The sequence below is a fragment of the Pongo abelii genome, chromosome 4 (genome assembly GCF_028885655.2).
Source record: "Pongo abelii isolate AG06213 chromosome 4, NHGRI_mPonAbe1-v2.0_pri, whole genome shotgun sequence".
In the NCBI taxonomy this organism is placed as follows: Eukaryota; Metazoa; Chordata; class Mammalia; order Primates; family Hominidae; genus Pongo; species Pongo abelii.
The window spans coordinates 149001315-149026391 of NC_071989.2; the positions used below are offsets into that span (position 1 = coordinate 149001315).

The window sequence follows — 25077 nt, forward strand, 5'->3', positions numbered from 1 at the left end:
TAGAGCCTATTGTGGGTGGGGAAGTTGTGTTTGCTGAGTAGATTGTGACACTGCTGGCTTGGGGCACTCGAGGTCAGGGATGAGAGACTTTTTTCCCTAGAATTGTTAAAACAGGAAATCAATCAGAGGCAGAGCGGCGCCTCTGGCTCTGGTCTGGTGTTGCAGAGTCTCTAGCCCTCGCCCCGCCCACCGTCCCCGCGAGGCGTCCACTCGTCGAGCCCCGCCCTCACCCAGCACCCACCCGGCTCCTCGCGCCCTCCCCGCCTGGTCCCGCCCTGTGCTGAGGCTGCGCAGTCGGTGCCATCTTCTACGCCCCTGGGAGCGTTGTGGCCGCTGTTTCCTTCGGCTTTCCTCCTCCTCCACCATGTGGAGCCGACGTCAGGGCCGCCTCAGGCCCACGGTCTGCGGGGTGGAGGAGCTACGGCGCCGCCGGCGGGAGCGGGAGGCAGGTGTGGGCGGCCGAGGGAGCGCGGGGGTATATGGCGGTCGGAGATAGGTTGAGACCCCAGGCTCGGAGCCGCGGGTTCTGGGTTCTGGTCGTTCTTCCCACGCTCAGCCGGCTCCTCTGCCCCCAGCACTGCGGAAGGCGCGGAGGGAGCAGCAGCTGGTCAGCAAGAGGCTGCTGAGAGACGACACCCCAGAGGAAGCTGGAGAGGGATGTGTGGCTGCGATCCTCGGGGAAACCGAGGTGAGGGGGCAAGGCAGGGTGCGCTGGAGTCCACGCCCGCTGGCGCCGGACTCCCGGGAGTACTCGAGGTCTGCCCCAAACCTGAACGGAATCCACTCTACACTTCCATGCATCCAGTGGGTCAAGCCAGAAACAGGGGAATCATCCTGCACAACTCTTTGACCCACAACCCCATATCGATCCATCATCAAGTTGTTTACCTTCTGAAGAGCTTTGGAGTCTTTACATGCCTCACCATCGAAGCTGCCACCACCACCTCCTCTCTGGATACTACTGCAGTCTCCTAAAAGGTCACCCTGCATCTATGCTTGTCTCCGTCAATACGTCCTTTAAAAACATGTGGAGACCAAAATCTTTCCTGTGCCTTGCAAAGCATAGCATGGTCTAGCCTCTTCCTAACTCAAATTTTATCAGTTTTCTCATCCTACCCACCGTCCTCTTTTTAGTTCCTGCAACGATATATCGGACTCGTGTCTCAAGCCGTTGGCATTCGCTACGTCTAACGTGCGTTTCTTTTGGTATTCTGTCTTGAGAGCCTATTTTTTTTCTTTTCTTTTTTTTTTTTTTTTGAGACAGAGTCTTGCTCTGTCGCCAGGCTGGAGTGCAGTGGCATGATCTCGGCTCACTGCAACATCCGCCTCCCGGGTTCAAGCGATTCTCCTGCCTCAGCCTCCCGAGTAGCTGAAATTACAGGCGCGCGCCACCACTGATTTTTGTATTTTAAGTAGAGGCAGGGTTTCACCATGTTTGTCAGGCTGGGCTGGAACACCAGACCTCGTGATCCACCCGCCTTGGCCTCCCAAAGTGCTGGGATTACAGGCGTGAGCCACTCTGCCCGGCCACCTACTTGTTTCTTGTAGAATATTAATCATTATCTAATGGTTTGTTTATTGTTATTTCTCCAACTAGACTTTAATTGCAGGAAAACCTAGATCCTGTGTTGTCATTGCAAACTCGGTTGCCTGCACGTTATCTGGCATATAGTTAAGTACTCAGTGTTTATTGAATGAGTGAATGAAAGGATTTATTCAGCAAGCATTGAGTATCCCCTGTATATTATGTTTATGTACATAGTTTACCGTACATACTATGTTGACATATGTATTATCAACTTATTCCTAGGTCATGCTATTCCATTGTATGCTTACTTTATGCCAGGACACTGTGCTGGTCACTGAGGTACACAAAGATGAAAGGATAGAGTCCCTTTCTTTGAGGTGCTCACAGCCCGGTGAAGAAGACAGATGTCACAAGGGAAGGAAACATGAGGAACAAGAGAAACTCCTAAGTCTCTCAAAAAGAGCTAACTTCCCAGAGGGAATGAGGAGCAGAAATCTGAAGAGAGTGGGAAGCTGGAGAGAGTATCCAGGCAGAAGGAATAGCATGTGCAAAAGCTCGGAAGTGTAAAAAAAAAAAAAAAAAAAAGCTCATGTTATGCTAATTGTTGTTAGAGTGTAGGTTGCATGGGGAGAATGGCTGGAGGAGTAGGTTTTGCCAGGCTGAGAGGTTTAAATATCTTTGAAAGAACCCTGTATGAAGGCAGGATGGATATTGTTATTCTCATTTTCAGGTGAGGAAACTTAGGTTCAGGTCCCATGTGGAGTAAGTGGCAGGTATGGTATTAGAACTCAGTTCTGATTCTCTGTCCACTCCACTGCAAGGTAGATGCTTATTAGTTGCATTAGTGTGAATGACAAGTTCTGAAGGTGTGATATTGGAAGGCTCACAGGTGAAGTGGGCAGAGAGAGACTTAGGACTTGCTTTCTGGGAACTATGTGTTCTCCTTTCCCTGCCCTGAACTCCAGGTGCAGCAGTTCCTGCGGCAAGCCCAGCGGGGGACAGAGGAAAAGGAGAGAGAGGGGGCTCTGGTCAGCCTTCGTCGAGGCTTGCAACACCCTGAAACACAGCAAACCTTCATCCGGTCAGTGTGGATGGTGTGGGGGAGGGAGGAGTTGGGGCTCTGAGGGATGGACCACAAGCTAAGCAGGGCTCTGGTACTCACTCACATAGGCTGGAGGGCAGCATGCGGACCCTGGTCGGGCTCCTGACCAGCAACCAGGCCCTGCTGCAGCTTGAGGCGGCTCGGTGCCTGCATGAGCTCTCTCACTCCGAGCAGTCCACCGTTGCTGAGGCCTGCCTGCCAGCCACTTCCTACCTCCTCACCTACCTCTCCGGTCACAGCTCAGACTTCATAGTAAGCCCTGTCCCTTCCTATCTTGTTCTTGGTTTAGATTTTAAAATTGTGCTTTTGGGACCAGTTTGAGCTGGCAGGTAGGAGGAAGAAAACATGTTTGCCCTTATGCCTACAGCCATGGCTACACCCATCATCTCCCCACCCTCTTGTGAGCCTCAAGGATAGCTGCTCCAGCGTCCCCATCACCTCCCCTCCCCATCTCCCCACACCCAGCCTGGCATCAAACAGGCCAAGCCCAGTGCTTTTGTTGCCTGTTCTCAGGAGCTGTGTCTGTATACACTGGGTAACCTGATCGTGGAGAGTGAGGCTGTGAGAAGGCAGCTCCTGCCACAGGGCATTGTTCCAGCCTTGGCTGCCTGCATCCAGGTGACTCCTTTCTTCTTCCCTGGGCAACCCTTCCTTTGCTCCTCCCCACATGCTCCATCTACTTTGGTTAGGTAGCTCCAGCCTCTGCCCTGTGCCAAGGGGCTGAAAATCTCTGAAGACCTTATGACCCAGCTTCCAGTCAGATCCTTACCCTGTCTACTTCCAGTCCCCCCATGTGGCTGTGCTGGAAGCTCTCGGATATGCCTTGTCCCAGCTTCTACAGGCTGAGGAAGCTCCAGAGAAGATCATTCCGTGAGTAAAATTGTCTTTAGATGTGCAGCCAGAGGTGACCCACTCAGTAGTATAGCTCCTGGATGCCTGAATGATTTCCAAAGCTGTTGCATATTTTAAATTCATGTGTCTGGCTAGGAAGGGCTTTGGGTTTGGACACTTTCCCATCTGGGCAGGGCTTTGGGTTTGGACACTTTCCCACCTGCTATCAGGGTTTGGTAAGAGCCACTGGCATCTTCGTGGTTCCTACTTACAGCCCTGCTTCTGCCAGCAGCTCCATCTTGGCCTCCACTCTCCCTCAGCACATGCTACAAATGTTGCAACCTGGCCCAAAGCTGAACCCTGGGGTCGCTGTGGAGTTTGCCTGGTGCCTTCATTACATCATCTGCAGGTAACAGGGCAATTGGGAAAGTACCACAGATCTTCCCTGGGGCTCCCTTCCATGACATTCAACTCTTTGAACTTGTGTGTGGAATTGCTATAGTGAGTTTTCCTCCCTCCACTGTCTTCTCTTTTTGGAGCCCAGGAGACCCACAGACCTTAGCTGTTTCTCTTTTTTTTTGAGACAGAGTCTCACTCTGTCACCCAGGCTGGATGGAGTACAGTGGTGCGATCTCAGCTCACTGCAACCTCTGCCTCCCGGGTTCAAGCGATTCTCCTGCCTCAGCCTCTTGAGTAGCTGGGACTACAGGTGCGTGCCACCATGCCCAGCTAATTTTTGTATTTCTAATAGAGACAGAGTTTCACCATGTTGGCCAGGCTGGTCTCAAACTCCTGACCTCAGGTGATCCACCCGCCTCAGCCTCCCAAAGTGCTGGGATTACAGGCATAAGCCACCACGCCCAGCCAACTGCTTCTCTTCTTAAAGGTGGAATTGACTATATACATAGGGACTGCTTGCTTCCTGTTGCCCAGCCAGGTCAGCAATCCTCTGCTCATTGGCCATGGGGCTCTGTCTACTCTGGGGTTGCTGCTGTTGGACTTGGCTGGGGCTGTCCAGAGAACTGAGGATGCAGGACTGGAGCTGGTAGGTGAAGATGTCAGGTGAAATTCTGGGAGCTGTTTCCTGATACTCTGGAATGCAGGTAACCTCTTCCTTCCTTCTTACACCTGATGCCCCAATTTGTCTTTGCAGCTGGCATGCCCCGTGCTTCGATGTCTAAGCAACCTGCTAACTGAGGCAGCAGTGGAGACTGTGGGAGGGCAAATGCAGCTCAGAGATGAGCGTGTTGTGGCAGCCTTATTTATCCTTCTGCAGTTCTTTTTCCAGAAACAGCCCAGTCTGCTCCCTGAGGGCCTCTGGCTCCTCAACAACCTCACTGGTACGCACCATAATCTGCCCAGGCCTGGGCATTTGGATAATGGGGATATTTCCTCATGGCCTAGGCTGAGGTGGGTAGTATTGACAGGGGTGGTGGGGGAAAGCAGTTTTTCACCCTGGTACTTCTCTTCCAGCAATCAGTCCTAGTTTCTGTACCTCCTTGCTCTCCCTGGATCTGATTGAGCCTCTCTTACAGCTGTTGCCAGTATCTAATGTGGTGAGCGTAATGGTATGTATTGGGGTTACTTGAATCCAAGATCTGGTAGTCGGATTGTATGGGACAGCAGTCCTGAGCCCTCAGATGTACCCTTAGTGGAGAGCCAGCAGGTGGTGGTGTGTGGCCTCAGGGCCCAACCAATCTAGGTGTGTGTCCCTTAAACTGGATTATTTATCCTTGGACAAATCAACTAACCACCTTAAGCTTCAGTCTTCTCACTTATAACTGGGGATAATCTTGCATCATAGGGTAGTTGTAGGAGTATGAGAACATGCATGTAGAAGAGCTTGGCATGGTGCCTGGGCATGTGGTCACCATGTCATATATTTTAGCTATTGTTATAATCTTTGTGTTTCATTCTTTGTAGACTATATATGTGTCTATCTGCAGGTGCTCACAGTTCTGTGCAATGTTGCAGAAAAGGGTCCTGCTTACTGCCAGCGGCTGTGGCCAGGGCCCCTGCTTCCCGCCTTGCTGCACACACTAGCCTTTTCTGACACTGAAGTAGTAGGCCAGAGTTTGGAGCTGCTGCATCTGCTGTTCCTGTATCAGCCAGAGGTATAGGTTTCTGGCCCACGTCCTCAGTCACCCCTGTTCTGAAGCCACACAGTGGCTCCCTTCCCATCCAGTCCTAACTATAGTTGTTTCTCTGGGCCTGGCTAACCTATATAGGTTCCATGTCAGAACCTTCATCCTCTTGTGGGGGAATGCACCCTCTAAAGTGGGCTGACCCATGAGGCTGTGGGAATTGAGTCTTAGGACACAGAGACCAGGTGTGTTGAATTTTCTTCCCTGCCCCTAGGCTGTTCAGGTCTTCCTGCAGCAGTCAGGGCTGCAGGCCCTGGAAAGGCATCAGGAAGAGGCCCAGCTCCAGGATCGTGTGTATGCTCTCCAGCAGACAGCTCTTCAAGGGTGATCTTGTTTCTCAATGTCAGTCATTCCCCTCTCTAACATCAAGCTTGTTTGTCCAGTAGAGCTTTTGGAGATTTAGGACCATAATGAGGTCTCATGTTCTCTGCTCCCACACCTAAGCCAAGACCTTTGGGTCCCAGCTCCTCCTCTTTGACTCAGCACTATCTAGGCAGGAGGACCAAAAGGGACTCAGTGTGGTCTACTTACTCTGGGGCCCTAGAATCCCTGCCCCAACCCTTCATTTTTCCTTCAGCAGCTGGTAGCTTTTGATGAGACAGAATAAAGTTTTATTTTTATATTAAGCTACTTTGCCTCAGTGGTTACACAGTAAGGGGTAGAGGGTAGATGAGGACAAGAACACCCTGAGAAAGTATTTTACAGCACAAGCTTTATGAGGAATAGGAGAACACATTTTTTTCACATTATACTAAGTCCAGCAGAGCCCAGGCTCTGGGGCTGTTGCTCTTAATCCTCAGTGGAGGCTTCAGGCTTTAGCACGTTCTCCAGGGCTCTGGTTACCTGATCAGCACTGAAGTTGTTCAAAGGGACATTCTTCTCTTGGCCAAATGCTGAGGAGAGAGAGGGAGGTGTCTTTATCTATTCTGCACCGTGGAGGCTACCAAAGTAAAACAAAAGATCTTTGTCTTTATCTTAGTCTTGTTAAGATGGGAAGAGTATTAAAGAGATATGATCAAAATACATTTGGTATGCCTAGAATTAATACAATAGGTCTCAAACACATCTAGGAAGCCCAAGTCCAAATAGAATTTTGGCTGATTCTGGATGGCCACAATGGGTTGTTTCAGGGAAGCTTTCGGGGGCACTGTAGGCATTTATTATTAACTATGGTGAGCAGTGTATTGCATGGGTACAGCCTCCGCTGGGTGCCCATTTTCTCTCTCTTTTTTTTTTTTTTTTTAGATGGAGTCTTGCTCTGTCACCCAGGCTGGAGTGTAGTGGCACGATCTCCACTCACTGCAACCTCCACCTCCTGGGTTCAAGCAATTCTCCTGCCTCAGCCTCCTGAGTAGCTGGGATTACAGGTGCCTGCCACCACGCCCAGCTAATTTTTGTATGTTTAGTAGAGACGGGGTTTTACCATGTTGGCCAGGCTGGTCTCGAACTCCTGACCTCAGGTAATCCACCTGCTTCAGCCTCCCAAAGTGCTGGGATTACGGGCATGAGCCACCGCACCCAGCTGGGTACCCATTCTCTAGGCTCCCATAGGCTATCTAACATAATACCCAGCACAATACACTAAAGTTACTCGTGTCTATCTCCTCCTGTAGTCTACTGGCTTTTGGAAGGAGAACCTTTTTTCCTTCTCCAATTATTAGTGCATGTCTAATGTCTACTGGGTCTCACAGATGTCTACTCTGAGAACCAATCTGCTTAAGGTGGTCACTCTCCTCCACCTCCTCCCGACATTCCCAGGGCACCATATAGTTAAAAGCTGTGATTAAAATCCTGTTATTCAGTATGTATAAACATTTATTGCATACCTACAATGTGTTAGGCAACATGATAGGAAAATTTCATTTTGCAATACATTGCCATGCCAGTCTTAGAGGGGTAAGTGCATTCTAGGGAAGGGGAATAAATGTAAAGGCTCAATCCTGTTAAACTCTAGCTGCATTACTTTAGATGTGTTCCACAAAGTTTTGATTCCGTTTTCTAATCTCTACAATGAGAAAAGAAGAACACGCTTCCTCCTAACTAATGAAGATTAAATGAGTTAGGCAGGGAAGCACTCAGCACAGGGCCCAGCTCTACACGCTCAAAATTACTGAGATTCTCACACACTACCTGGACTGACACTGGCTACACGTTATTTGGAGAAACTATATTGACTAGCTTCTCTCCTGTCTGAAGCCCATTCTTAACTACAAAAACGTCAGCTCCTGGTCCCTACGCAAGATTCGGTCAGCCTCCATACTTATGTTGCCCGGAATACAACGCATCATATAACCCTGCGAATATAAATTTCTTCATGGAAACAAGATCAACAGCAAGGCTGAAGTCCGAGTTCTAGTGTCTCCACGGGTTTCCGCACGACCTTAGGCAGTCCCTTCTCTTCTCAAACCCTTGTTCCCCTACCGGAGCCCCAGACCCCTGGCGTCCCGCACTCACCGTAGCGGGCCCAGAGCTTGGGCTGCACATCGGAGCATTCGCGGATTAGGATGGGTAGGTCGGGATTCGCCTTCTTCAGCTCCACATAGCGTTTCTCAATGAAGTCCCTGCGGGGCCGGAGAGAGCGCCGCGCGTGTTGTGGGCGCGGGCTTCCCTCAACTTCAGGGAGGTCAAGGACATGACCCCGGCGTCCCGAAGCCCGCCCGCCTCACCACGCCGCGCCTCACCTGACGCCCTGGCTGCCAGGCGAGCGCTGACATAAGTGGATGCGAATCTCACGCAGGCCCAGCTTTGCCCCGATTCCTCGACTCGCTGCGGCCGCCGCCATCCTTGCTAAAACCGAAGTCGCCAATTCCAGCTCTTCGGGCCAAGTGCTCCGGTCTGACCAACAGCGGACCCCAAAGCCTAGGCCATAGGCTGCATGAGGCAGGGGCGGGGTAAAGCTTGGCCAATGATATAAAAGTATTGTAGAACCGCTGCGAGGTCAATTTCTTTGCGCTCCGGGTTGGTCAGAGGGAAAAACAGGAAGCGGAAAGGCTGCGAACGCAAAGCAGTGTGGGTTGATTCTGAGGTGCACTGTGGGAAAAGGTTTGTCGCTGCGGTGTTGCTGTTGGAGACTCAATTGTTGGTGACAGCGGAAGAACGACAACAAAATGCCGGAGCGAGATAGTAAGGCTCAGGCCATCCGTTATTTCTTCCCCATGGCGCTTGGGGCACTTGGCGCATTATTGTAGCTTCTGAGCTTAAGCCGGGTGTGTGTGTTTGTGTATGTGTGACGCTTGAGCCCGGAGAAGCCGTAGGGTCCTAAGTGAGGCCGACAGCTCCAAACTCCGTCCCCAATCCTCACTCCTACTCCAAGTGATGATGGGCGGCTTTTGTGTGTGGATCGCTTTCCCCCAGTTCTGTCCCCATACTTAATCCTGGGTTGCGCGTATTCATCTTTTACGTTGTATTTTAGACGCGATCTTCCGGAAGTCTTCTCTGATCCTCCAGCGCAGGATTAGGTCCTCTGCTTTGTGCTCCCACAGCTTCTTGTAGTTTCCCATTTCGGCACTTATTACATTGTGTTGACACTGCTGCTGTTCTAACTTTTGTTCTGTATTGTTCACTACTATATCTCAGATTTTTGCTAGGATCTGACACATAAGAGACTGATTAAATTAACGTCAATTCTTTTTGTCAGGTGAGCCGTTCTCCAACCCTTTGGCCCCCGATGGCCACGATGTGGATGATCCTCACTCCTTCCACCAGTGAGTATTTTGTGCTAGGACCATGGAAATGAGCTGGGCAATGAATAGAAAAGTGGTGGTGATGGTGAAAGAATTTTGAATGTCTTGTCATCAAGGATGGTCAAAAATTATACCCGCTGGCTCTTTATCTCTGTGAGACTTAACTGGATCAGGCCAAGTGCATAAGGGTATTAGAAGGGAAATTCCTGCAGGAAAGGTGTTAAGTTTTTTTTTTTTTTAATACGTGTTGTATAATTACACATTATATAGGAATTACTTCTTCCGATAGCAAATTAAAACGTAGGAAATAAGAGTAAAATCATCTTTTTTTTTTTTTTTTTTTTTTGAGACCGAGTTTCGCTCTTGTTGGTCAGGCTGGAATGCAGTGGTGCGATCTCGGCTCACCACAACCTCTGCCTCCCGGGTTCAAGCAATTCTCCTGCCTCAGCCTCCCGAATAGCTGGGATTACAGGCATGTTCCACTACGCCTGGCTAATTTTGTATTTTTAGTAGAGATGGGGTTTCCCCATGTTGATCAGGCTGGTCTTGAAATCCTGACTTCAGGTGATCCACCCGCCTCTGCCTCCCAAAGTGGTGGGAGTACAGGCGTGAGCCACCGTGCCCAGCCCCTGGTAAAATCATCTTTGATAACATCCCCAATTCCAGTCCGTTTCTTTTTTTTTTTTTCTTTTCTTTTCTTTTCTTTTTTTTTGAGACGGAGTCTCACTGTTCCCCAGGCTGGAGTACAGTGATGCAATCTCGGCTCACTGCAACCTCTGCCTTCTGAGTTCAAGTGATTCTCCTGCCTCAGCCTCCCAAGTAGCTGGGACTGCAGGCATGTGCCACCATGCACGACTGATTTTTTTTTTTTTTTTTTGTATTTTTAGTAGACACAGGTTTTCACTATGTTCATCAGGCTGGTCTTGAACTCCTGGCCTGAAGTGATCCACCTGCCTCAGCCTCCCAAAGTGCTGGGATTACAGGCGTGAGCCACTGTGCCCAGCCTCAGTCCTTTTCTTAGAAGTAACCACAGTTACCTTTTTTTGTGTATCTTTTCCTCCTGTTGCCCAGGCTGGAGTTCAATGGCATTATTTCTGCTCACTGCAACCTTTGCCTCCTGGGCTCAAGCAATTCTTCTGCCTCAGTTTCCCCAGTAGCTGGGGTTACAGGCATGCCCCACCATGCTTGGCTAATTTTTGTATTAGTAGAGACAGGGTTTCGCCATGTTGGCCAGGCTGGTCTTGAACTGCTGACCTCAAATGATCTGCCTGCCTCAGTGGCCCAAAGTGCTGGGATTACAGGCGTGAGCCACCGCACCTAGGCCCTCCTACTCTTTTTTAAATGCATTTATACACATACATGCATATCTGAGGAAAACACAACATTGCTTTGTGATTTAAAATATTTGAGTTAAATGATATTATGCTGTGTATATCATTTTTGCAACTTGCTTCTTTTTAAACCCTGCTCAGTGTTTCTGAGATTATCTTTCAGAGCAGTGACAAGCGTTCCCTCCTTGGCTAAACTTTAGTCAGGTTCCCCAAAGAGTCCTATTTTTCAGCAGGACTCATCCGTGCCCTGCTGAGCACAGTTTTAACAAAGAAATCAACTGCCGCTCCACCCCCATACCTAACCAAGTTGCTTTTAGTAATTTTCTATAAATTCTCACTTGTCCCTGTTGTATTTGGAATTAAGTTCAGTCTCTCTACTCTATTACAATGGTCTTGACTCCTGTTACAGTATCTTCAATAAAGTCTTCCTTGGGGAGAAGAGGAACTTGATTAGATATCAAGGGTGGGAGAAGAGGAGCTGGACTGGAAATCAAGAGTGGGAAAACTTTCTGTGAACTGACTTAGGATTCCTTTTTAAAACTGAAGTCAGCAGGCCAAGGAAGAGCCCTAGTCAGAAGAGAGCTTTAAAGGAGTCTGACTTTAATTTGATCAAGAGAGGAGTCAGTCTTTGTTAGTGTACCAATTAAAATAATCTCTTGTACCATTAGTGCTGTCTTTTCCTCTTTGGGAAACACCATCATAGTTTAGTTAGTCTCCAGCTAATAAACACTTAGTCTGTTTCAGACTGATTCTTTTCTTTTTTTTATTTTGTTGAGATAGAGTCTTGCTCTTTTTGCCCGGGCTGGAGTGTAATACCTAGATCTCGGCTCACTGCAATCTCCGCCTCCCAGGTTCAAGCGATTTTCCTGCCTCGGCCTCCTGAGTAGCTAAGATTACAGGCGCCCACCACCACGCCCAGCTATTTTTTTTGTATTTTTAGTAGAGATGGGATATCACCATGTCGGCCATGCTGGTCTCGAACTCCTGACCTCGGGTGATCCGCCTGCCTCAGCCTCCCAAAGTGCGGGGATTATAGGCGTGAGCCACTGCACCTGGCCAGACTGATTATTTTCAAGGCTATAATTGAATTTCGTTTACAGGACTTCTTATATACATATGTCAGTAATGGGCCAGACTAAATTTAAATAAATGGAGTTGCTGGCTCGTAGGATAGATATACTTAAATTTTAACAAGTACTGCAAAATTGCCCTTCAAATTGGTTATACTGGTTTACATTCTCATCAGCATTATATGAGAGTGTCCCCTTCCCAAATTCTCACTCACACCTGATTTATCAAACTTTTTAGTAGTTAACACTCTGATGCATTAAAATGGCATGGCATATCTGGTCAGGCGCGGTGGCTCACACCTATAATCCCAGCACTTTGGGAGGCCGAGGTGGGCAGATCACCTGAGGTCAGGAGTTTGAGACCAGCCTGGCCAATACCTCTAATAAAAATACAAAAATTAGCCGGGTGTGTTGGTGGGCACCTGTATTCCCAGCTACTTGTGAGGCTGAGGCAGGAGAATTACTTGAACCCAGGAGGCAGAGGTTGCAGTGGGCTGAGATCGTGCCACTGCACTCTAGCTGGGGCAACAGAGGGAGACTCTGTCTTAAAAAAAAAAAAAGCTGGGTACGGTGGCTCATCCCTATAATCCCAGCACTTTGGGAGGCCAAGGTGGGTGGATCACAAGGTCAGGAGTTCAAGACCAGTCTGGCCAATATGGGTGACAGCAAGATTCGGTCTCAAAAAAAAAAAAAAAGTGTCATATCTTTGTTTTAATTTGTATTTCCCTGATTTCTGTTAATGTAATCATGATTTTTACTTGTTCCTTTTTCATTTCTTATTGAGTTCTAATATTTAAAATCTTTGCCTTTTCTTCTAGATCAAAACTCACCAATGAAGACTTCAGGAAACTTCTCATGACCCCCAGGGCTGCACCCACCTCTGCACCACCTTCTAAGTCACGTCACCATGAGTAAGTCTTTGGGTGATCCAACCTGTCTCCCAACTTGTTTCTTGCTCCTTCCTATTTCTTTCTACTAAGTAGAATGACTTTTAATAGTCCCTCAGGTATTTATGATGCTCTCTAAAGTTTGAGAACTGTCCACCTACAAATATTGATGTGGATTTCTGCTTGATTGAAAGTGTTACTTTGGTCAGTATTCTAGGTCTTTCTAAAAATCCTCAAGGAGACTTCTTGGGGTTTCTGGGGCTGTGGCAATATTTTACTATCAGTGAATTTCTCATCTCTTCTAGGATGCCAAGGGAGTACAATGAGGATGAAGACCCAGCTGCACGAAGGAGGAAAAAGAAAAGGTGAAGGAAGGGTGAAGGGTTTTAGATTTTAAGGTGGACAGTGTTTAGGGGAAAGTAGGGGCTAATTATGAAGCTAGAAACTAAGATTTTTGTCTTGAGGCGCTCTACTTTCTTAATGAAACAGAGTGATAACTTAGAGTGGCAGTAGAGGGCTTTGGAATAGGCCTATCTATATTTTAATCTCATCTTCACTAGTTTCTTGGTGGATAACCTAGACATTTGCTTAGCCTCTCTAATCCACAGATAGAATGGAGATACAGTAGCAATAATAACCTGTTTCAGGATGTCATGAGGATCAGCTGTGAAAGTACATGTAGGCATTTAGCACCAATGCCTGGCATATGGTAACCACCCAATAAATCTTGACGGCCATCATCATTATTATATCATCATCGTTATTTATACGATACAAAAGTTTCTGGACCTGGTACTTGGCTTTTCCTTTATTCTGAGAGTGGACCAGCAAATAATACATTCTTTTCAGCTGAAATTTAGAAGGTGGTAAAAATTCAGAAGATTTTCTGATTTTTGTGTGGAAAAGTCTTACATCTATAGGGAATTGGTGGAGTTGGGTGGTATTAAAAAGTTCTGAAGTGACAGATGGAGTGTCCCAAGTTGGCACTGGAGAAGTATATCTATAAGCTGGAAGAAGTTGTAGTTCTGATTTTTAGTAACTATGAAGAGGTGGCCAGCAGTTCTATCAGGACAGACATGAGCTTTTCCCCATAGAGAGTAGGTTGGAGATGTAGGGAAGCAAGCAGGAACAGTTCTGTTGACCTTGAGGTAGCAGCTGATGAGCCTTACACATTTGCCTTTCTCTGGTCACAGTTATTATGCCAAGCTACGCCAACAAGAAATTGAGAGAGAGAGAGAGCTAGCAGAGAAGTACCGGGATCGTGCCAAGGAACGGAGAGATGGAGTGAACAAAGATTATGAAGAAACCGAGCTTATCAGCACCACAGCTAACTACAGGGCTGTTGGCCCCACTGCTGAGGCGTGAGTACTGAGGGAACAGGGTATGGTTCTCTCAGCATCCGAGAGTCATGCAAATACAACGTGAACTCTTCCTCTTACTTTCCTGCCCTGGAGCCTACAATAAGTGATTTCAGAGGCATTTGCCACCCACAAAGGGCTGTTTTTTTTTTTTGTTTTTTTTTTTTGAGATGGAGTCTTGCTCTGTCACCCAGGCTGGAGTGCAGTGGCGCGATCTCTGCTCACTGCAAGCTCCGCCTCCCGGGTTCATGCCATTCTCCTGCATCAGCCTCCCGAGTAGCTGGGACTACAGGCGCCGGCCACCATGCCCGGCTAATTTTTTGTATTTTTAGTAGAGACAGGGTTTCACCGTGTTAGCCAGGCTGGTCTCGATCTCCTGACCTCATGATCCAGCCGCCTTGGCCTCCCAAAGTGCTGGGATTACAGGTGTGAGCCACCGCACCTGGCCCGCCCACCCCCTTTTTCTTTTTTTGGAGACAGAGTCTTGCTCTTGTTGCCCAGGCTGGAGTGCAGTGGCGTGATCTCAGCTCACTGCAGCCTCCGCCTCCCATGTTCAGGCGATTCTCTTGCCTCAGCCTCCCGAGTAGCTGGGACTACAGGTGCCCACCACCATGCCTGGCTAATTTTTGTATTTTTAGTAGAGATGGGGTTTCACCATATCCGCCAGGCTGGTCTCAAACTCCTGACCTTGTGATCTGCCCGCCTTGACCTCCCAGAGTGCTGGGATTACAGACGTGAGCCACCACACCTGGACAGTACTGCTCTAATGTGGCCTCTTTCATTATATAGGGACAAATCAGCTGCAGAGAAGAGAAGACAGTTGATCCAGGAGTCCAAATTCTTGGGTGGTGACATGGAACACACCCATTTGGTGAAAGGCTTGGATTTTGCTCTGCTTCAAAAGGTGAGTCCTGGTGGTCAGGTGGAGAGTAATACTGTCGTGCTGAATGCTCTTGTATGGGTCTGGCAAGATGAGGAGGGAGATTCCTGAGAGTTCAGACTGAGTAGAAGAAGGGCTAAAGGTGGCCCCTCTGAAAAGCTGATTGCTGCTCATCCTTCAAGTATCAGGCCAAATTTTATTTCCTTGGAGAAGCCTTCCCTGATCACCCAGGTGTGGCTAAGCACTTCCCTTCACCTCCCGCTTCCTGTACCTTTGCATAGCCCTTCTGTTTCATTTACCACAGAAGTTATTGCACTTTGTTGAAATTGTTTAATTTGTCTGTCTCATCTGCTATAAGCTCCATTAGAGTAAGAACAATATCTGTCATGTTTAATATTATATTCTTAGTTCCTGGTACAGTGTGGTGTAGTGGATGTTCAATAAATATATAAAGTGAGTGTCCTAACCCTGCTTGCTTTCCTGTTAGGTACGAGCTGAGATTGCCAGCAAAGAGAAAGAGGAAGAGGAACTGATGGAAAAGCCCCAGAAAGAAACCAAGTAAGTAAATATTACGGAAAGGTTGAGAGTTTAGAAAGGTGGGACCTAAAGTTGGAGCACATTTAGCAAAAATAAAACTTTTTTGTCTTTTCAGGAAAGATGAGGATCCTGAAAACAAAATTGAATTTAAAACACGTCTGGGTGAGTACAGTTTCTATACTAGTGACTATGCATTCTAGGTGAATCGTAGGGAATTTAATGCTCTGGGAAGGATATGCTTCTCCTTTCCCCCAACCTCCTTTCCTCTTTCTTTCTTTTTGAGACAGTGTCTCACTTAATCACCCAGGCTGGAGTGCAGTGGTGTGATCATGGCTCAGTGCAGCCTTGACCTCCCGGTCTCAGCCTCTTGTGTAGCTGGCACCACAGGCATGTGCCACCATACCACCATACCTAGCTAACTTTTTAAAATTTTTTGCAGAGATGGGGTTCTCTGTGTATTGCCCAGGCCGGTCTCAAACTCCTGGGCTCAAGTGATCCTCCTGCCTTGACCTCCCAAAGAGCTGGGATTCTTTCTTGCCCCCAAAACAACTAACTCCCATAAAATACTCTAATAAGACTCAGACATAGATTTAATTATTTCATATGTCATTTATGTCTCCTCAGGTAGATTGAAAGATTTTTCAGTTTGGGGCTTATGAATTAAAAGAAGTAACATGGTTAGTGATTAAAAGTTCAAAATTTGGAGTCAGAGAGACCTGAGTTTAAACCTTGATGATGAAACAGCACTAAGTGTATGATTTTAGGCAACTGACTTTGCTTTCTGTTTGTTCACCTGTAAAAATTGGGTTATTATTTATCACATGACTTTATTGTAGGGATGAAGAAAAATGAAATCTATAACATGCCTATCATATTGAGTAGTATAGCTGTTTTTTCCGTCATCATCAATATTACCTTAAACTTCATCCTTCTTCCTCACAGGACTTAATACAATACAGGTGCATAGTGCCCTTGAAGAGGCAATGTAGAAGAGTGGACAGGAGCCCAGGCTTTGGAGTTACACTGCCTGGTTCCATTCTTTGCTCCATTACTTAGTAGATACATGAGTTTACTTAAATTACTTAAATCTCAGCCATAGTATTCTTATCGGTAAAAAGGTGAATAATATCCACTTCATAGGGCTGTTGTAAAGATTAAATGAAGCAAAGCTTGCATCGCACTTGGCATGGTGGCTAGCACAGAGTAAGCACATAAGTGACAGCTGTTCTTGTAGATCCTGGCTACTTGCTGCTCTTCTCCTTATTGTAGGCCGCAATGTTTACCGAATGCTTTTTAAGAGCAAAGCATATGAGCGGAATGAGTTGTTCCTGCCGGGCCGCATGGCCTATGTGGTAGATCTGGATGATGAGTATGCTGACACAGATATCCCCACCACTCTTATCCGCAGCAAGGCTGATTGCCCCACCATGGAGGTGAGTGAATGGAATCCTGAGAGCCTATCATGTTAGCCTCAAGCCTGGGAATCAGCCTGGCCTCTGCCCCGTGTCCCTCATCCACCATGTCACCAAGTCCTTTTCACTTTTACCTCTTAAATCTCAACTGAATCCATTCACTTTTCCACTTTTTCACCAATAACATTCCAGTCTAAGCTATAATCATTTGCTGAAACTATTAACTTACTATTTTTTTAGAGACCAAGTCTCACTCTGTCACCCAGGATGGAGTGCAGTGGTGCTATCTTGGCTCACTGCAAACTCCGCCTCCCAGGTTCAAATGATTCTCCTGCCGCAGCCTTCCAAGTAGCTGGGACTACAGGCATTCATCACCACACCTGGTTAATTTTTTTATTTTTAGTAGAGATTGGGTTTTACCATGTTGGCTAGGCTATTCCTGACCTCAAGTGATCCATCCGCCTTGGCCTCCCAAAGTACTGGGAATACAGGCATGAGCCACTGCGCCAGGCCTCTGGAACTATTAAAAAGGCTTCTAATTGGTTTCCGCACTTCCACTCTGATTTGTTATTATATCTTTTTATTGAGGTGTTATTCACATACCATATAATTCATCCTTTAAAAAGAATTTTTTTTAAAAATTTTTGTGGGTATATAGTAGGTATATATATTTATGAGGTACATGAGATGTTTTGATACAGGCATATAATGCGTAATAATCACATCATGGAAAATGGGGTATCCATCCCGTTAAACATTTATCTTTTGTGTTACAATCCATTTATACTCTTTTAGTTGTTTTAGAATGTATAATTAAATTATTACTGCCTATAGTCACCCTGTTGTGCTATCATGTAGTAGGCCTTATTCATTCTTTTTGGTACCTATTAACCACCCCTACCTCCCCTACCCTTCTAAAATATACAGTTTGGCTGGGTGCAGTGGCTCATGCCTGTAATCCCAGCACTTTGGGAGGCTGAGGTGTGAGGATCACTTGAGGTTAGGAGTTCAATACCAGCTCTGCCAACATTGTAAAACCTGATCTCTACTAAAAATTAGCCAGGCGTGGCGGCATGTGCCCGTAATCCCAGTTACTCGGAAGGCTGAGGCATGAGAATTGCTTGAACCCAGAAGGTGGAGGTTGCAGTGAGCCAAGATCGTGCCACTGCATTCTAGCCTGGGTAACAGAATGAGACTCTGTCTCCAAATAAATAAATAAAATGTAAATTTTTGTCTCACTACAGTTTAGAAGCTTTTAGTAGTATCTCATTGTTAGGATAAAGAGCAAAGTCTTTACCATGCCTTTGAGCCTCTGCAACATCTGGCCTTTCTAGACTCCTGACTTTCTTGAATGTTCTAGACTCCTGACTGTCTTGAATGTTCTTGATTGACTTTTGACGCAGGGCTTTTGTGCAGGCTGTTTTATCTCTGGAATATCCTTTCACAGCACTTCCTTTCCCTCCCTTCACCTACTGTATTGTAATTCAGTCTTTAGTTTGTTAAGTGAATGAATGAATAAATGAAGAGATTCCTGCTCAGTGGTTTAACATTCTTGTTTCTTGGTATTTTCAGGCCCAGACCACACTGACCACAAATGACATTGTTATTAGCAAGCTGACCCAGATCCTTTCATACCTGAGGCAGGGAACCCGTAACAAGAAGCTTAAGAAGAAGGATAAAGGTACCTGGAGGGTTAGAGAGAGAAACCTTACCCACAGAGGGCGTTTGGGGATAAAACCAAGGTCTCCTGGAGCTTTCTGTCTCCAGAATATTGAGAGGCTCCTGGGAAGCAGAGAAAAATGGGAGTACTGGAGCATTGGCAAGGAGACAGTTACAGCCAGATTCTGTCTCCTTAACCTACCTAAGAAGCAGTGGTCAGGTCTGAAGCACGAGGGATGGAGAGTGGGTAGCTTATGTCCCATTTATTTATTTATTTTTAAAGAGATTTTTTGGTGAAAACCAGAAAACCTATACAGATTCTAAAAAGGCTCTAACACTTGACGCACATTTTATTTTATTTTATTTATTTATTTTTTGAGACGGAGTCTTGCTCTGTCACCCAGGCTGGAGTACAGTAGTGCGATGTCTGCTCACTGCAACCTCTGCCTCCCGGGGTCAAGTGATTCTTCTGCCTCAGCCTCCCAAATAGGCACTATAGGCACTACAGGGCACTATGGGTCTATAGGCATGCGTCACCACGCCTGGCTAATTTTTGTATTTTCAGTAGAGACGGGGTTTCACTGTATTGGCCTGGCTGGCTTCGAACTCCTGACCTCATGATGTGCCCACCTTGGCCTCCCAAAGTGCTGGGATTACGGGCATGAGCCACTGCTCCTGGCCTTATTTTATTATTTTTATTTATTTTTTTTTTTTGAGACGAGTCTCGTTCTGTTGCCCAGGCTGGAGTGCAGTGATGCCATCTCAGCTCACTGCAACCTCTGCCTCCTGGGTTTAAGCAATTCTCTTGCCTCAGCCTCCTGAGTAGCTGGGATTACAGGCACCTGCCATCACACCCGGCTAATTTTTTTGTACTTTAGTAGAGATAGGGTTTCACCATGTTAGCCAGGCTGGTCTCAAACTCCTGACCTCAAGTGATCCACCCGCCTTGGCCTCCCTAAGTGCTGGGATTACAGGTGTGAGCCACCGCACCCAGCCTTGACCCACATTTTAAACAGAAGATGTCTAAAAGGGCATTAAGAGCTGGAGAGGATGGTGAAGTTCAGTGGAAATTAACTGAGGAGTATGTTCCTGACTCCCCTCTTTAAATTTCAGGGAAGCTGGAAGAGAAGAAACCTCCTGAGGCTGACATGAAGTATGTATCCTAGCCCCTGGCATCTGATCAGAGGGAGGGGGTCTGTGCATTTCTTGTGTCTGGCATTTTGGGGAGGTGTTGACATGAGAATCTGGAGAAATGGTCAGGGGGAGTGAAGGTGTGTGTGTGAATTTGGCCAGCTAGTGATCTCCATTTTACCAGTATTTTTGAAGACATTGGGGATTACGTACCCTCCACAACCAAGACACCTCGGGACAAGGAGCGGGAGAGATATCGGGAACGGGAGCGTGATCGGGAGAGAGACAGAGACCGTGACCGAGAGCGAGAGCGAGAACGAGATCGGGAACGAGAGCGAGAGCGGGACCGAGAGAGAGAAGAGGAAAAGAAGAGACACAGCTACTTTGAAAAGCCAAAAGTAGATGATGAGGTGAGATGTGGGCCCTTAGTACCAGGTGATGGAGTTGCCCCTCTCTGGAAATGTGAGCAAGGTTGGGTAAGGAATTGTTTCAGACTTGGGGGAAGGATGAGTAGGAATCTCTCATGGTAACACTAATCTCACATTTTGTGTTCTTTCCAGCCCATAGACGTTGACAAAGGTGAGTTGTATACACAGCATCTCACAGTTGCTCTAGCAGTCCTGCTTTCCCCTGGTAGGGCTCAGAGCTGGCAATGGTAGGATTGGGGGACTTCCTGGTTCTGGGTTCTTGTAAGAACTGTGTCTTGCTTTATTGAATAGGTGGAGTTCCCTCCACCTTCCTGGGCCATGGCAGGGCATATTTGCTCTTAGATATAATTCCTGTGGCCCTGGGGTTCTGAGGAGGCGAGGTAGAGGTCAAGTATGGAATGTTCTGGATACCCTACCCTCATCTCAACCAGAGTAACTCATTATTAATTGGAGTTTGTTTAAAACTTCATTAGATAAAAGGGTTCTATGCCTTAAAAAATGTTTTTTAAGTGTGTTGTGGGGAGGAGGTTGTGAGAGCCTCAGTTCAAGGTCTGGGCAGAGTTCTCTTTTCTCCTAGGACCTGGGTCTGCCAAGGAGTTGATCAAGTCCATCAATGAAAAGTTTGCTGGGTCTGCTGGCTGGGAAGGCACAGAATCATATCCTTTATTTTAATACGTTCCTGGGTTCCAGAGAACTGGTCTCTTTACTCCAACTCCCGCTGCCTCCCTGCTCCCTCCTACCCTGCCCCATTCCTTCCCTTTTATGCTGAATTTTGACAGGATGAAACCATCCCTTGTTCCTTCCCAGAGCACCCGTAACAGCTCACAGCCCTCTCAGAATTTTCATGTTGGGGCTTCTAGCCCTTGGCCCCCTCCTGGCTGAAGCTTTACAGCAATAGGTAGAATCCTGTCTAGTGTTTTCTTTAACATAGCGTATGCTGAAGAAGCCAGAAGACAAAAAGCAGCTGGGAGATTTCTTTGGCATGTCCAACAGTTATGCAGAGTGCTACCCAGCCACGTATGTGAAACCTGGTTAAGGAAGGGAGGCTGGGATGATTGGGAAACAAATTGGGGGTGAAATGGAAATTTGATTTGCTAAGTCCCAGGGCTACTTCTTTTTTTTTTTTTTTTTTTTTTTTTTTTGAGACAGAGTCTCACTCTGTTGCCCACGCTGGAATATAATGGTGTAATCTCCGCTCGCTTGCAACCTCCACCTCCTGGGTTCAAGCGATTCTCCTGCCTCACCCTCCCAAGTAGCTGAGATTATAGGCATGCATCACCACACCTGGCTAGTTTTTGTATTTTTAGTAGAGATGAGGTTTCACCATGTTGCCGAGGCTGGTCTTGAACTGCTGACCTCAGGTAATCTGCCCGCCTCAGCCTCCAAAAGTACGGGGATTACAGGAGTGAGCCACTGCGCCTGGCCCAAGGCTACTTCTTACTTGGATGAACTATTTTATTAGGCTCTAAGTGGGAGGTCTAGGGGATGGTCATTCCTATGCAGATAACCTCTTAGTCGGGTAGGTTTCCAGATGAAGCATAGGGTCAGGGTATGCAACATCTGTTTAACTCTTGCTTCTCCTTAGGATGGATGACATGGCTGTGGATAGTGATGAGGAGGTGGATTATAGCAAAATGGACCAGGTATGTAGTTAGAAGGATGGTGGGTGCCTTTGGGCAGTTATTATTTGTTTTACATATATCTCCTTCCCCACTCCTAAAAAATCTATCTCATTTACTGGGCCCCACCCTCCTTTAGCTGCAGCAGTAGAAACAGCAGCATTGAGGGTCATGAGCAGTTTAACTATTTCGGAGTCTTTGCACAAGATCAAATGACATAGGGTCAAAAATCTATTTTTTATTTCCTATAACAAAGTGCCAGGCTTTGATTCCCATGGTAGGCAGTAAGCAAGCATCAATGCATAAGTAGAAAGGGCAGAAAAAATTGCAGTCTTTGGAAAATAACTAAATTTTATTCTAGCCAGGATTGAAGTTTTCCTCTAAGTCTTAAGCAAAATTAAAAAGAAAAAAACCACTAATGCCACTAATAGTGAAGAAGTCTCTATTCTTCCCCTGAGTTCACTGTATTGAAATAGCATGGTTTAATCTTGGAGACTTGTTTAATCCTGCCTCTACCATTGATTAGTTTTGTGAACTTGCCAAGTTCTTTTACTGTTTATGCCTCAGTTTCCTCATCAGGAAAATGGAGAGAAATATAGTTCCCTTTTCATAGATGTTATGAGAATTAAATGAGATATGCATTTAGTGTACAGAATAATGCCTGTCACATAGTAAGTATGTAATAAGCATTTATTATTACTTATCAGGGTATGATTTATGAATTGTGGAACTTGGGATTATGGGAGAGTCTGGCTTCAATCAAGGGCTGAAATTCCATTTCCACTGACATCTCTTCCTTCCCCATCCCCCCATTCTGTCCTGCAACAGGGTAACAAGAAGGGGCCCTTAGGCCGTTGGGACTTTGATACCCAGGAAGAATACAGCGAGTATATGAACAACAAAGAGGCTTTGCCCAAGTGAGTTGGTACTGAATATGGGCAGGGTGTGAGGAGGGCTGTGGGGATTTGGTGGAATAGTGCACATAAGGTTAGCGGGTATGGTCTGGCTGAGATATTCCCAACTAAGTTCTTTGCCCACAGGACTCTGGGAAAACCTCGCCACTGCTATGCAATCTCTGATGCATTCTTTCCCAACTGCTTTTTTCAGGGCTGCATTCCAGTATGGTATCAAAATGTCTGAAGGGCGGAAAACCAGGCGCTTCAAGGAAACTAATGACAAAGCAGAGCTTGATCGCCAGTGGAAGAAGATTAGTGCAGTAAGTAGGATGGCGCCTTGGGTGGGAGGGTTTCAACTGGGAGAAGACATTGGCCTGCAGATTCAGGAACAGGCAAGGGGCTGGAGAGCCATGGAAATGGGAGGTCAGCCTTGGGCCTCAGGTGAGCTTAGATGGGCAGCTTGGTGATAGACTCTCCTGTTGTTTTTATAGATCATTGAGAAGAGGAAGAAGATGGAAGCTGATGGGTGAGCGGCATTATTCTTCCTCTGTGGGACTGGTGGGAATTGCTTAGTGTATTGATCTTATACTGACCCATTTCTCCTTCCATTGCAGGGTTGAAGTCAAAAGGCCAAAATACTAATCACCAGTTACAACCAGAGATGCTCCACAAAGATATGCTCCCCACTGTTTTCTTTCTACAGTTTCCAAAGTTTGCAAGATGTTTTTTTGTGGATGAATATAAAATTTTATTGTGTAATTACTTGGTTCCATTAAAATTGGTTAACTTGCTAGCTTCTTTGTTGAGCATGTCCCCTCCAGTGCCCTTGAAGCACCAAGAACACTAATTCCACTGGTTGTGTAAAATCACATGCAGAAAGTCATCAGTCCTTTCCTGAGCTGTGGTTCTAGATTCTTAGACAGTAAGGATGCTTTCTAGCCAGTGTGCCCAGTAGAGAAGAGAATAATGATCCTCACTGATGGGCAAGAGGTGGATAGAGGAATGTAAGGATGATCAGTCTCAAATGTCAGACTCATTCAGGCCCATCTTCAGGCCTAGTCCCTGGACAAAGATTTCCTGGGGATTGCAGTCAGCCTGATGGGCTGCTAATCTGATCCCCAGGCTATGAAGGACTGGGCTCTGGATGAAGGCATCTAATGAAAATCACTTATGGGTGGGAACCAAAACCGTTTATGAGTTTATGTCCTATGAGCTTTATTAATATTGAGTACAAATCACTGTCTCCTTGGCTAAAGGTGTAACCTTAGGGAAGTGCTTTGGGTTTAGAGCTGATACAGTGTGGCCCTGCATGTACAGGAATTCCTATCCTAGACCAGAAGGGTTTGGTGCCCTTCATCACCCTGAAACATTTGCCAAGGCCCAGAATAGATCTGTTGACCTTTGAATCACACCATTCCCTTCCCTTTTCTTCCTTTCTGCTCATTACCAGCACTTTGGTCTGGTGCTCATCATTAGGTGTCACTCATGCTTCCTGGCTGGATGCCACGCTGCCACTGTCTACCCTGAGCCCAAGATTTGTGGCCTCACCAGATCCAAGAAAGCTAGAAAGTCACCTTAGCCATTACCTTGTCTTTGATTATATTCACCTTGGTAGGACAGGTTTTTGTGAGGAAGCCAGCATTGTGCATGGCAAATAAGAGGCTGAAATTGGGCCTTGCTGCAATAGCACCTAGAATGGCTAATTTCAGACAAATGACACCATGGTTCTACGGATGTAGGCAGCAGTCCCAATTATTAAAAATGGTCACAGAGACATGGCACAGGTGAAGACATCTGGAGAGTCACTAAAAGCAAGACCTGGAGATTATTGGTTTGAAATTCAGTTTCTGAGGCCAGGCTCGATGGCTTATGCCCACAGTCTCAGTGCTTTGGGAGGCCAAAGCAGGAGAGTCTCTTGAGGCCAGGAGTTCATGAGCCTATAGCTATGCAGGAGGATCGAACCGAAGAGTTCAAGGCTGTAGTGAGCTATGATCACACCACTGCATTCTGAGCCTGGGTGACAGAGCAAGACCTTGATTTAAAAAAAGAAATTCAGGGGCCGGGCGCCGTGGCTCACGCCTATAATCCTAGCACTTTGGGAGGCTGAGGTGGGAAGACAGGTCAAGAGTTCAAGGCCAGCCTGGGCAACATAGTGAGTCCTCGTTTCTACAAAATATACAAAAATTGGCCAGGCGCGGTGGCTCACGCCTGTAGTCCCAGCACTTTGGGAGGCCAAGGCGGGCGGATCACGAGGTCAGGAGTTTGAGACCAGCCTGGCCAGCATGGTGAAACCCTGTTTCTACTAAAGATACAAAAAAATCAGCTGGGCATGGTGGCATGCGACTGTAGTTCCATCTACTCGGTAGGCTGAGGCAGGAAAATCGCTTGAACCCGGGAGACGGAGGTTGCAGTGAGCCGAAATCGCACCATTGCACTCCAGCCAGGGCGAGACTCCATCTCAATAAATAAATAAACAAATACATATATAAATAAAAATTAGCCAGGCGTGGTGCCGCGTGCCTGTAGTTCCAGCTACTCGGGAGGATCGCTTGAGCCGAGCGGTGACCGTGCCACTGCACTC

At 46.9% G+C, this 25077-nt stretch overlaps 3 protein-coding genes across 7 annotated transcripts; 2 read left to right on the forward strand and 1 right to left on the reverse strand.

The window, feature by feature from the left end:
- The first annotated feature begins 217 nt into the window (after positions 1-217).
- TMCO6 (transmembrane and coiled-coil domains 6) lies at positions 218-6231 on the forward strand. Of its 5 annotated transcripts, none has more exons than XM_054555970.2 (12): positions 218-449; positions 576-688; positions 2494-2609; positions 2699-2882; positions 3144-3248; positions 3415-3500; positions 3736-3870; positions 4395-4506; positions 4615-4801; positions 4935-5029; positions 5408-5575; positions 5820-6231. In XM_054555970.2, exons 1-12 carry the CDS (start codon positions 365-367, stop codon positions 5931-5933), a joined length of 1500 nt encoding a protein of 499 aa, XP_054411945.1. In that variant the 5' UTR covers positions 218-364; the 3' UTR covers positions 5934-6231. The 5 variants fall into 5 exon arrangements, with proteins under 5 accessions (XP_054411945.1, XP_009239388.1, XP_002816015.1 ...); XM_009241113.4 differs by having other exon boundaries at positions 3751-3870; XM_002815969.5 differs by having other exon boundaries at positions 3754-3870.
- On the reverse strand, positions 6201-8409 carry NDUFA2 (NADH:ubiquinone oxidoreductase subunit A2; the record flags this gene model as incomplete). The annotated part of the gene is given in 3 exon segments (NM_001133177.1): positions 6201-6498; positions 8060-8166; positions 8287-8409. Coding segments are annotated over 3 exon segments (312 nt in total). The 3' UTR covers positions 6201-6394.
- A 212-nt stretch (positions 8410-8621) lies between these two features.
- Positions 8622-23289, forward strand: IK (IK cytokine). The gene is made up of 20 exons (NM_001132993.1): positions 8622-8728; positions 9243-9309; positions 12508-12600; positions 12882-12941; positions 13770-13937; positions 14724-14838; positions 15302-15372; positions 15467-15513; positions 16621-16784; positions 18336-18444; positions 19536-19575; positions 19738-19963; positions 20114-20132; positions 20559-20637; positions 20918-20998; positions 21567-21624; positions 22429-22517; positions 22708-22816; positions 22988-23022; positions 23111-23289. Exons 1-20 carry the CDS (start codon positions 8713-8715, stop codon positions 23136-23138), a joined length of 1674 nt encoding a protein of 557 aa, NP_001126465.1. The 5' UTR covers positions 8622-8712; the 3' UTR covers positions 23139-23289.
- Positions 23290-25077: the final 1788 nt, after the last annotated feature.